A 13,935-nucleotide genomic window follows, 5' to 3' on the forward strand; every position below is an offset into this window, starting at 1 on the left:
GACAATGATAGATACAACTTCAACCAATAACCTTGCAAACACATTGAAAAATAAAATTATTAATTCATAAAAAGTGAAGATCAAAATTTTTTGATCGACATAATTATATGAATTTTAAAAAACTTTAAATGCCACAGATTTTGGAAATATTGCATCCTCAATATTAGATATTAAATACGAAGCTCCGTTACAAATATCTTCCACATCCATGAATAGGAAGAAGGTCTATACGAAGAAAACGCTCACGCATGTGAATGGTTAGCGATCCATGTCAGTGGGCCGACAATTTCAAGATGATATCCTAAATGGAAAATGAAGAATGCAAAGCTTAAGCTAAATGGGGGTGTGGTTAGATCAAGCCTGCCGTTGTATAAATGATGAGATGGACGGGTACAAGCTCATTCTTTAAACGAACAATCCATTTGCTGCTCTGACAGGTTCCCATTTTATACACACAATCCCATCATTCACTGGGAAAAAACGTTTTTCTGCTTCAATTATCTCTGGAGGTCTGCGGCCAAGAGTTTTTGGATTTTGCAGAAAAGATTGTTTTGAATGGATAATTGGAACATTATTTGTTGTTTTTAGGGTTTGGACGGTTTTGTTGGCTAGGTCAGAATAGGGTTGGCGCGCCCTTGTGTGCAGGGTCATACATATAATTTATCCTCTTTTTTTGTGTCTCACGAGGGTAAACAAAATGGCTGATGCTCTGGCCAATGGAACTGCCGAGGGGGATGGATCTTTGAACGGCCCTCATCATGGCATTTCAAATGGCGCGATCGAGGTGAGCCACGGTTCTGAAAATGGATCTGCGAGTAGTAGGAAGGCCAAAGAGATTGAAAGGCGCCGAAGAAGACGTAAGCAGAAAAAGAAAAACAAGGCCGCTAATGACATCCAATCTGAGAAAGACAGTGAGGATGAAGAGCAAAATGAGAAGGTATCCTAATGTCGTTTAAGCTTTTTTCTTTATGGATTTTTGATAGATAGGTTTGGAGGTCTTTCTTTTCTGGTTTAGATTAAGTTCCAGAAGTCCAATTGTAATTTTTTTTGCATGTTCAAATTAAAGTTTTGTTGATTCTCTATTGCTTATGATAGGTTTCTTTTCTAATCCATAAGCTAGCCTCAAACAATTACTGTTTGAATCGCAGAATATGAAATACATATATTTTCTTTTGAGCTTTCTGTATCGTGGTTACTATATCAATATTGTTGAAGGAATTCATTATTGAAATGGTGTAGTCATTTTATTTTATTTTGGTCACTAAACTCACCCTTTAATTTTGCTACCATTCTATTCCAGAGCTTTACCTTCTTTTTGCCACTATGTCTATCTAATTATGACTTATCTCACCACAAATATACACGATTATTCAACTTCATCAATGCAAGTCAAAACCGCAGGGATTCCTAGTTTACTCAAACTCAAAAAAATTCTCCATTTCTCCATCAATTAATTCTTCAGGATTTAAACTGATATGGTAGACAACGGTTTTTAGTTCATGCTCATCTCCCTAACCTTTTATGGATCTAATCATTCTTTCAATTGCAACTTCCTCCGAAGGTTCTTCTTTCCCAATCACTTCCTCTCCTTCAATCATCAATCTTATCATTCATTACCAGGGCGATTCATTTTCATCTCGGTAAGGTCTTCAATATTATCTGCCATGGTTTGCTCAGTCTTCTATAACCCCTTTGAGAGGACTTCCTCTCCCTTCTCTCTGCCATTATGAAACTACAAATCCACTTCACTTCTGAAATGCTTCCACATAATCCTCACACTCCTCTTCTTCTGTTGGCAATTTTACCCTGCATTTCACTGCCCCTCATTGGAACTGTCTTCTCTGATAGTGATCTTCAACATCCTTGACACCATGTTTCTGATACCACTTAATACAGGCATAATACTTGCAAATCAGAAATAACACAACATAAGCCACAATATTCACAACAACAGATGCAAACAATAATAGTTCAATTGCAATTTAATATTTTTTTTTTTCCATATTCAAATCTGTGTCACGCGGGTCGGGTTCTAATTCAAGTTCAACAACAATAAAAGTTGATTCGAATTCGAATTTTCTAATATTATATTTGTATAATATTATATAACTGTTAGTATTATTTATTAATGTTTAACTATTTTTTATTAAAATTACAATGGATGGTTTTATTATTAACTTAAAATGGTGGTATTTTGTTGCACAAACACATCTAGGGTTTCATTCAACTACCATTAAAACAAGCTCAAGAGTCATATATACTAGACGAGTCATGATGATAACATTTGACAATGACTTGGAGGTTTTTGTTCTATCGCGTTTCCTTCGACCACCATTAAAACAAACCCGGAGTCATATATGCTAGATGAGTCACGATGGTAATATTTGACAATGAATTGGAGGTTTTTGTTTGTTTATGTTTCATTCAACCGCGATTAAAAAATCCATGGCCATATACTCCAAATTGGTTATTGAAGGGCACATTAGTTGGTTGGAGATCTAAGGGCAAATTTTATTGCTTTTCATTTCATGCTATGTAAAATATCTTATAAACTATTTATTACAAGACAAAAAATGAACGAGGTTGAATTGAAAACTTGATTCAAAATTGAACCTTAGTTGAACCTAAGCCTAATTTAATCTTTGTTTTGAGGTTTTCCAAACTTCGAACCTCAAGATTAAAGTTCACCGAACCTTGGGACGTTGATTCAAATTAAGGTTTTCATCGACGCTTCAATTTTTTTTTTTGGAAACTAGAGTTTTTACTCCTTAGAATCGATAATCATCTCTCTTTAGAAAACAAATGGGCATCTTTAGGGTTGCTTGCTACTCCGACATTGATTGTAGCCTTTTTCATGCATTGTTTTTTGAGGGTACATTGGGACTTAATTCAATGTTTTGTGAGAATAGAAATTCAATATTTATTACAAAAAAGGAGTGTTGAAATTTGGTATCATCGAGAAGTACTTTTACATGTCCTTGGTGCTAGGTATGTGAGAGAAAAACATTCATAGAAGTGATTGTATGAGTGTATGACCTAAGTGATGGGGCTTTCTACCTATAGACCTCTTGTAGCTCTTAGAGACAACCCCTAGGTTGAGGAGAGGTCAGTGCCTAGGACATCTTAGTCTCTCTTGAAGATAACTCATTGCTGCTCAAGAGATAAATGAAAAATGATTTTAAATCTAGTTCAATTACCTTTCACAGAGGTAGATTCAAACATACACATAAACAATATAGATCATCCCAAGAATAAATGTCCAAGTCTGGTGGCCTACACACAGTAAATGTAGCTCAATTTGTCGTTGTAGTAAAGATGGGAAGGAGGAAAGTAAGGAATGAATTCTGCACAGAGGACTGTACAGACCCAAATCCTAAACAGTGAATCCCAGTAGAACCATGAAAGAATAAGGAAATGAAGTGTAGAAATTGTGGAGTGCATTTTAAGGTTTCCAACTCAATATTTCATAGGTACTTTCTACTACAGTATAACATAGTAAATCTGCAATCTCATAGGTATTATATGCTTGGAATCACCAGATATTCTTCATTAATCTTCAAAAATGGAGTCCATATCATAGGCTCAAATTGTTGAAATTTGTATAACAATTACCACCTCAGGAACAAGCAATTGAACTAGAACTTGGAACCTCTCTCTTTGCAAACGTAACTCAGAATCTCTGAAAAGATAGAATTCGTATCCCTGAGAACAAAATTTCGAAAACTTTCTAATGAGTTTCCTCTTCCCTTTATAGGGAGAGAGAGCTCGAACAATAATTACACAATACCCCCAAATGCCCCAGTTGTCTGAACTACTAGTTGTTTAAGTGTGCGAATGTCCAAACTGTCCTAACAATTGCATAACAAATTTGATTCTTTTCTTGAAATTGGAAAATTAACAAAACATGAAAAACGTGAGGTGTCCTGAGCGACATAGCAAAATATCTCCAATGCCAATTTCTCTGTTTACCTTTGATCAAGCTATGCCTCTGCCACGGTATTCCTCCATGGCTACCGGTCAATTCGTTTGTCGCTTTCTCCCTTTAATAGCATGAAACTTTCCCTTTTTGGAGCTAGACATGGTCGAGTACAATGGCATTAGAGGTGCTCTGTAGCTTAGCTGCTGACCCATCCACCCATTTATTACTTATGTGGTACACTATCGGGGCCCAATACATCTTGTAATATAGCATAGTGCAACCTTGGAGCCACGACTCATCGTAATTTTCTTTAAAATGACATTACAAAAATCTTAAGTTTCGATGCCTTTAGCCCTTCTGTGCTTTTAGCTCCCTACTGTGCATATACCATAGAACCATCATGTTAAATTTAGTTGTGTTCTATGCTTAGAGCAATTTACTTCAATGTTTCATATTAGCCTAATGTCAATATTCAGATTAGCAATCACATCAGCATGATAGTAAAGTGCAGATAGAACATAAACATAAATAGTAGAAGACAAGCCAAGACAAGAGGACACAAGATGTGGCACTAGCCAGGGACAAACCCCAATATGGGGAAACCCTTGATCAATTCTTCTTATATTCTTCAATAGTTCAGTAGAGAGAGAGATAGTACAAATATACAAAACTGAGATTTTATGACAACAGTAGTAAGTACATCATTATGACAGTCTTCAATCATTAAGAGTGTTGAAGCATATGCTGATCCAACATTCCTCCAATTGCTAGCTGCTCCAACAATTCTGGTTAGGGCACACTATGAAGCCCTAAACTCCTTTGACTGTGATGAATGGATGATCTAATAAGGGCACTTGAAGTTGTCCTAAACTTCCTTCATAATCTTCAAACAATCCTAAGAGAGCAGCCCCAAAGCAACCCTTGCTATGGTGCTATGGCTTGTGGCCTAGCATATAGCAACACTAAAGTAAATGTCCTCAAAATAGTTACATAAACATCAACAACACATCAGTATACATTAGCACCCATTTTGCATATGAAACTAGCCCTATGTAGTTCTGATCTAAGTTTGAGGACAAACTTCTTCAACACACAACCTCACCTTATGACTGTAACTTCCAGCCTTGTTAACAACCCTTTAATTCAAGCCTTAAGGTTGGCTTATCTTCCATGCTGTCACCTACAACACATAAAGATTTCCACGCTGTCCATCTAGCCTTCTTCACACTGTCAACAGGCTTCAATTAGCTGCGTTGGGGTCTCTCCTTGGTTGTGAATTAGATGATTCCCTTGATTGCGTATAGGCCTTTCTTAACCATAGATAGGGCCTCCTTTAGACAACATGTTAAGGGCTTGTTTATACTGTGTATTGGTGCTTCCCTTCACAGCTAATAAGTCTCCTTTTAGCTGCAACCAGACCTCCTCACAAGATTGCGGCTAGGCTTCCTCTAGACAGCGTATAGGAGCCTCCTTCAACTGTGGATTTTAGGGTTGCATCTAGACAGTGTATAGGAGCCTCCTTCAATTGTGGATATAGGGTTGCATTAGACCTTCTTTTACTGTGGAATAAGGCATGTAGTTAGGGCACTAGGGCACCTTTAAGACTGCTGCTATACCTTCTTTGTGATTATGGCTAGGGCATGACTAGATTTCCTTCAACTGTGGCTAAGTGTCTCTCCTTCAACTACGTCTAGGGCACCTTGTCTTGCTGTGTCTAGAACCCTTCCTTCACTGCGTCTTAGGGCTTCTCCCTCTTGACCTCTCTAGCCACTAAACCCAAATGAATGGAGAGAGATCATAAGAGAAGTGTGTGTATCAAATGACTTGAGACCTCTTCTATTTATAATGTAACGTTGAGGATAAGTTGGGGTAATTTGCTTGTTGGCCGACCTTGACAAATTGTCAATAATATGAATAAATTCATATATCCATAAATACATGTCGGAATTGGATGATCTTTAGAGCAATCATACACCTCTCGAAGAGAGGACTCCAAAAAAAATATCTGCTGCCATAAATAAGGTGACCCACATGGAGTTTGGCCCTAGTTGCCAATTTTAACACTCCCTCTCAACTAGGGAGAACTCCATCTGCTAATCCATCTGCCAGTCTGTACTATCTCTGCTATCAATGCAGTGCCCTGCACTATCTCTGCTATCAATGCAGTGCCCTGCACTGCTCTCCTCTGCTGAACTATGAAGAAGAAGAAGTGATCGAGAATGTATAATACCATTCTCTATTGACTCGATGTCAGTCCCAAATAGAGAGTGTCTCATACCACTCTTACTGATCCGAAATCAGTTCCAAATAAAGAGAGTGTCTCATACCACTCTTACTGATCCGAAATCAGTTCCAGATAAAGAGTGTCTCATACCACTTTTATTGACCCAAGGTCAGTTCCAATTGATCCCAGATCAATATCATCCTAGCATAGGGAGTATGGTAGTACACGATGCATCCATTGGTAGTACTATGGTCCCTATCCTCATTTCCCTACTCATTGACCAGATGAGAGGTACTTCCCATGAGCCCCAAATTGCATGGGTAGGATGTCTCAGCATGAGAAGGATGAACCACTCATCTTGCCTACATGTCGCCATGGGGTATCCCAGGGGAAGGTTGAACCACTCACCCTGTACACAACAATTCACTAGGGGAAGGTTGGACCACTCACCTTATGATTGTGTCACAGCAGGAGAAGGATGAACCACTCATCCTGCCTACAGGGCATACCACTAGGGAAAGGCTGAAATACTCACCCTATGGTTTCTCATCGCTCCAAGAAGTACCCCAAGCCCCCGAGAGCTCTTAGAGCTCAAAGTCCATCTCATACAGGACCCGTAGGAGAGGGTCTCTCCACGACTCCTAGTCGTTTTCAGAAAGTCAAGAATTTGACCTTTCCTAGGGGCTCATTAGAATATCGGCGACCTGCACATCAATCCTAATGTGATGGAGCCTTATTGCTCCTCGTTGTACCATATCTCAGATAAAGTGGTCCCTAATGTCTATGTGTTGTGAGTGATCATGAAATATGGGATTCTTTGACAATCGAATCCCACTCTAGTTGTCACAGAGGATCATGGTGGTATCTAGCACATGTCCAAACAACTCATTGAAGAGTTTCTCCAACCAGACAAGTTCACAAGAGGCCATACTCGCAGCTATGTATCCGGCCTCAGCGATGCTCAAAGCAACTGACTTCTGCTTCCTGCTCATCTAGGATATCGAAGCAAAATCCAAAGAGAAGCTGCACCCAGAAGTGCTCTTGCGATCCACCGTACTGCCTGCCCAAACAACATCAGAGTAACAATGCAGCCTCACATTTTCGGTAGTGTATCTTAGTCCACGAGTGATTGTGCCCTGAAGATATCTTAGAAGATTCTTGGCACCAATCCAATGTGAGTGATGAGGCTCAACATGTTAACTGCAAAACATATATCCGGACATGAGTTCACCAAGAACATCAATGCTATTATGAGTTGATGAAACTTAGAGGCATTTCCCAATTCATGTTCGGCAACACTACCGCATAACTTCTTAAAGTTAAGCTCCATCGGGGTAGTCACAAGCTTGCAGTCAACCATTTCAAATTTGGAATCCAACTCCCTCTTACGTTTGTAAATGAGAGGGTCTGCACCTGTTAGAAAGAGGTCATCCATATAAAGCACCAGTGTGAGAGGTCTATCATCCACAGCCTTAAGGCAAAGGTTTGGATCAGCTTCACTCCTAGTGAATCTCAACCATCAGATAGCTGTCAATCCTCTTCGCACCAAGCCCGGGGTGCTTGCTTGCCATAGAGAGCTTTCTTCAACCTGCAAATATGAGATTCCTGATCATGAACCTCAAACCCTTTGGGTTGTTCCATATCTGAGGTCTCGCTATTACTTGTAAGATTTCCCTCTGTACATCCCGAACATATACCTTCATGCTCTTCTTTGAACTCGGGCATCCCTGTCACCATCTGTCTCACATTGGGTAGGGCCTTACAATGAAGATGGGCAGACCTCTGGTGCCATAGTTCAGATTGAAGAGATGTGTCACACGACATGGTCCCTAATGGACTTCCAACAACTTGATACAAAGTGCCAACCCTGAACCCAAGAGTAAAAGCATCTATAAAATTCCTTTACCAAACACGTACCTTTCCATCGATGAATGCCACCTTGTAACCTTTGTCTTCCATTGCTGAAATGGACACCAGGTTCTTCTTGAGATCAGGTACATATAGAACTTCGTGTAAATGAATCGAGTTATCCTGATCCAATTGAAGAGTAACATTCCCTACACCCTTTACGGGATAGGTGGCATCGTCTCCAAGAATAATATTCAAGTTTGTTTCCTCCTTTATCAGATTAGAGAGAGCCTCCTTGAATTCGATGAAGTGCGTTGAAGCACCACTATAAATAAGCCAATTTCCCAAAGTGTCTGGAGGATAGGTACTGGAGAGGGCCGATATAAGATAATACTCCTTTTGCTTATTGTTAACAACATTTGATTCTTCATACCTGGAGTTACTTGCTTTCTTGAAGGGTTGACCATTTCCTTGATGACCTGCATTCCTTTTTCCTTTGCCATTGTACTTGTCATTCCTTCGATCATTGTTGTTGAAGTTGCCCCTGGAATGATTGTGATCATCATCATGTGATGTGTCCCTTCTTTTGGACACTCCCTTGCATAGTGGCCAAACTTATTGCAAGCAAAACATCTGCCTTTCCTTCCATCCTTAGACCTCGGGCTTTCCATTGAAGTGACCTTCAGACGCTGCATTATTTCTCCTTTTGGCATGAGTGGAGAAAGCAATAGGGTTGCCTCTATTAGAAGGTATTTCTTGCTCCACCATTCTTGTTTCTTACCGAATGCATCTTGACATCAGTTCTTCAAATCCTAGAATTCGATCATTATTGAGAATAGTGGTTCTAAATATATACCACTCGGGTGGAAGTCCTCCAAGGGTAATGATAGTAAGTTCCCTGTCAGATATGATTTCTCTAATCGATAGAAGATCATTCTTGATCTCAATGATTCTTAAGTAGGATTGAATATCCTCATCTTTGCCCTTCGTAATATCCTTCAACTTATTTTTGAGAAACAAAATTTGATTTGCATCACTAACCTTTGAACATGCTGACCAACTTGTCATAGATTTCCTTGGAGGTGTTTAGATCGGATATGTAGGCCACCAGACGCTTGTCAATGGAATCTCTGATAATCTTCTTCGCTTTGACTTCACCCTTGGTGTACTTGTTCTTTGTAGCAGCCGGTGCATTTGATGGAGGCTCAGGGATTTTACCCTTCACATAATCCAACACTTCATGAAGCTTGTCTTCAGTCGGGAAGTGGGATGAGGAACCCATTGAGCCTTTTGTCCTTTTCAACTGTCTTTGGTGATTGCTCTTTCACTCTTGCTTGGGCTTTGTCTTCACCTCAGCTCTGATACCATGTTAAATTTAGGTATGTTCTATGCTTAGAGCAATTTACTTCAATTTTTCATATTAGCCCAATGTCAATATTCATATTAGCAACCACATCAGCATGATAGTAAAGTGCAGATAGAGCATAAACATAAACAATAGAAGACAAGCCAAGACAAGGACACAAGATGTGGCACCAGCCAGGGACAAACACCAATACAGGGAAACCCTTGATCAATTATACTTATATTCTTCAATAGTTCAGCAGAGAGGGATAGTACAAATATACAAAACTAAGATTTTATGACAACAGTAGTAAGTACATCATTATGACAGTCTTCAATCATTAAGAGTGCTGAAGCATATCCTGATGCAACATTCCTCCAATTGCTAGCTGCTCCAACAATTATGGTTAGGGCGCACTATGTAGCCCTAAACTCCTTTGACTGTGATGAATTGATGATCTGATAAGGGCACCTGAAGTTGTCCTAAACTTCCTTCATAATCTTCAAACAGTCCTAAGAGAGCAGCCCCCAAAATAACCCTTGCTATGGTGCTATGGCCTGTGGCCTAGCACATACCAACACTGAAGTAAATGTCCTCAAAACAATTACATAAACATCAACAACGCATCAGTATACATTAGCACCCAATCTGCAGATGAAACCAACCCTACGTAGTTCTGATCTAAGTCTGAGGACAAACTTCTTCAACACACAGCCTCACCTTATGACTGTAACTTCCAGCCTTGCTAACAACCCTTTAATTCAAGCCTTAATGCTGGCTTATTTTCCACGCTGTCCATCTATTCTTCTTCACGCTGTCAACAAGCTTCAATTAGCTGTGTTAGGGTCTCTCCTTGGCTGCGAATTAGATGATTCCCTTGACTGCGTATCATGCCTTTCTTAATTGTAGATAGGGCCTCCTTTAGACATCAGGTTAAGGGCTTCTTTATACTGCGTATTGGTGCTTCACTTGATAGTTAATAGGTCTCCTTTTAGCTTGCGGCTAGACCTCCTCACAAGACTGTTGCTAGGGCTTCATGACTGCGGCTAGGCTTCCTTTAGACAACGTATAAGAGCCTCCTTCAACTGTGGATATAGGGCTACATCTAGACAACGTATAGGAGCCTCCTTCAACTGCGGATATAGGGCTGCATTAGACCTTCTTTTGCTGCGGAATAAGGCCTGCAGTTAGGGCACTAGGGCACCTTCAAGATTGCGGCTATACCTTCTTTGCGACTGCAGCTAGGGCATGGCTAGATTTCCTTCAACTGCGGCTAGGTGTCTCTCCCTTCAACTGCGTCTAGGGCACCTTGTCTTGCTGCGTCTAGAACCCTTCCTTCACGGCGTCTTAGGGCTTCTCCCTATTGACCTCTCTAGCTACTAAACCCAAACGAGTGGAGAGAGATCATAAGAGAAGTGTGTGTATCAAATGACTTGAGACCTCCTCTATTTATAATGCAACGTTGAGGATAAGTTGGGGTAATTTGCTTGCTGGCCGACCTTGACAAATTGTCAATAATATGAATAAATTCCTATGAAACCGGATTCGTCCCCCAGGCCCTACATGTCCCAAATTTGGCGAATCAAACACGATTAGGGCGGATTCGTGTCTGAAAATCGGGACACATCGTGTTCGATTGGGACACTTCGAATCCGGAACGTGTCCTGATCAAGACACTTTGAATTTGGAACGTGTCCCGATTAGGACACTTCGAATCCGAAAATAAAGAACCCACACGACATTATAAAGGTGTATTTCCCCATTCTTTTTGCACATTCACTTGTTTAGTTTGTTGTGAGTTTGCTATGAGCGTTTGGGAGCAAGGAGCAACGAGTGTGCGAGCATTTTCAAGGAGATTCAAGCAACAAGTAAGTGCTAGAAGCTGTCAGATTTGATGATGGTGATGCTATAGAGGGGTCATCCTCCACACCAGTAGATGCAAAGATGACTTTGGATACAAAGGAGGAGGATACAATAGAGGAGAGCAATGGTGACCATGATGATGAGGACAATGATGCTGATTTTGATGATGACTATGAGGATTGATGACTCATGACTCATGAGCTACGTATTGCCTTGAGGCTTGTATACTTTTAGACTTGTAGTTGTAGTTGTTTTGTATTTGCTATTTCTATTTGCCATTGACATTGCACTACCTATGTAAACAGTAACACATTTTGATTTTGATGACTTAATTAGAAAACTTTAATATCTTTATCTTTTACTATCTTGTCTTTCTCCTATTGGATAATTGATGAATTGAATATGTATTATAAATTTATAATTTATCATTTATGTCACAATTGTATTTGTAATTTTGTATGCATAATGTTACTTTGTAAAACTTACATCTAGATGAAAATCTATGTTTGAATCAATGAATTTGTATCATGAATGAGAATTTGTGTAAGAAATATCTAATTTTATATTATATATATATAAATATAACGTATCTGAATGTGTCCTGTTCCGGGGGGTCAATGTGTTCGTATTTGACACTCGAATCCCCATATCCATCGAATCCCAAATCCTCGTGTCAGGTGACTTAGATAAATTCAATTATTCAAATCTCGATGAATACATGTCGGAATCGGATGATCTTTAGATCAATCCTACACCTCTCGAAGAGAGGAATCCAAGAAAAATATCAACTGCCATAAATAAGGTAACCCACATGGAGTTTGGCCCTAGTTGCCAATTTTAACACACCGCTTGTGACCATCAGTATAGCATTTGGGGGGTTGCAATATCAGAGCCTTCGTCCATCATAACTCCATTTGAAATAAATGTTATGAAATCATATCATTCCAATGCTCTTGGCCCCTTTTCTATTAGCCTTCTTATCACAACTCTGACATAGAACCGAGCACCATGACTATCAGCTTGGTGCTTGGGTGCTAAGGCCTTCGAGCTCTTGTCGGGGTCCTATTTCCCTCTGTAATTGCTCTTCCAACCCTGGTTCTTTTAAGTCTCCCACAACCATGAGCCATCAACGCACCAGAGCTCCTTTCCTCAAAAGTTCTTCAAAATCAATTTACAACGGAGTTATGATCCTTCGCCTCCGATGTACTTCCGTATCACTTAGATGCTAGATCTTCTCTCCTCTCCTGGTTCTTTGTATTTCTCACGACCATGTGCTAGTCCTCATCGGAACCCCTCTCATCGAAACTTTTCGAAAAACTTTTATAAAGGAGTTCCGATATTTCCAACCTCCGATATGCTGACCTTTGAGGTGACATCATGATGATGTCATCATTGCGACATGGCGTCGCCTTAGTGGTGACACGTGTCACACGGATTTGCCCCACTAGGCAACCTAAAAACGCTGAAACTAATTGCCACGTGTCTTGGTACAACCACTTCACGCTGACTTCATCTGCCATGTCGGCTTCTCGGGACCAATCACCATTTGCCATGTGTCTTCTTGGAGGAGAGAGAAAAGGGCCCCTCGGTCCTTTGGTTTTCTGTGGTTTCCTTTGTATTTTCCCTTCTCTGCAACTTTAGCGCTTTCAAAGGAATTGCATTTGTTAAGGAGTTACGAAACTTCGATGTTCCAATATCGCTTTGTTCCGAGCTTCATCCTTCCGATATCAAGGACTGATATGAGCATGCTTTGAGGTTCGAGCTCCCGACATTCGCCTGCTTTGATATTTCTCTTCTGATATTGGGTCCTGATAATCGGATCCCAAATTTTGGTTCTCCATTTTGAAATGACAAACTTCTGGGCTTGCAGCCTTAATGCCCTGTATTTAACTTTGTCAAAATTCAATGGGCATTTCAGAAAAAGTAAATAATGAACTAGATACTTATACCATTGTGATATAAGGTACTTCATTTGGATTTTCTGTATTGAGGTCCCAATACTGTTTTGTTCCTCTGATCTTACACCTTTTCCTTCCTTGTCTTTTAGCAAATTTATACCCAGGGCTTGGCAGTGAGCCTCAGAGAATATTTTAATCAATCCCTGCCCCTTGATCAACTTATTGGGTTTGATGTCCATGTCGTATTCTTGAATTTTGGCAATCCACTTGCCTCTCTTACCTTCACTATCGCCTTGCACGAGAATGTCTTTCGCCAAATTCAGACATATGCTATTTATATTGGACTACAGGACATAAATGCGGAAGGCCTTTAGGGCTTTAACCAAGGCATAAACTTGTTTCTCTATGACATTATGCTTCTAACTTTGCATCTTGCAACACCTCGCAAAAAACTGTGATCGACTGTCCCTGTCCTTCATTATTTTTCTGCAAGAGAACAACTGCCACCGTATTAGGAGAGGCACAAGAGAAAATGAGGAATGGCCTCTGATAGTTTGGGCTAGCTAAGACTGGGGCTTCTGCAAAAGCCTTTTTAATTTTGGAGAATGATTCTGTGGCTTCTATAGTCCACTTTACTTCCTTGTCTTTTTTCAACATCTCTGTGATCTCTTTCGCAATTTCAACATAATTTGGTATAAACCTTCTTAAAAAGTTGATTATGCCCAAGAAAACCCGTATTTCTTTCCTATTCCTTGGTAATGGAATATTGTTAATAGCTTCTACCCTCTTGGGATCAATATTTACACATTCCTTTGCTACAATGTGGCCCAATAGCTTC

The 13,935-nt window shown here is 39.9% G+C and overlaps 1 protein-coding gene across 1 annotated transcript in view; it reads left to right on the plus strand.

Annotated features, from left to right (window-relative positions):
• The first annotated feature begins 205 nt into the window (after positions 1-205).
• The window catches only part of LOC149180797 (uncharacterized), a 29,879-nt gene continuing 16,149 nt past the window's right edge, over positions 206-13,935 (plus strand). Inside the window, exon 1 of the mRNA XM_089416299.1 lies at positions 206-937. Within this exon, the coding sequence (XP_089272425.1) occupies positions 698-937 (240 nt within the window). The 5' untranslated portion in view covers positions 206-697. The remainder of the gene's footprint in view (positions 938-13,935) is intronic.

This window comes from Pinus tabuliformis, chromosome 3_2, assembly GCF_031772625.1.
Source record: "Pinus tabuliformis cultivar Carrire ecotype Pingquan chromosome 3_2, CPIR1, whole genome shotgun sequence".
NCBI classification, from domain to species: Eukaryota; Viridiplantae; Streptophyta; class Pinopsida; order Pinales; family Pinaceae; genus Pinus; species Pinus tabuliformis.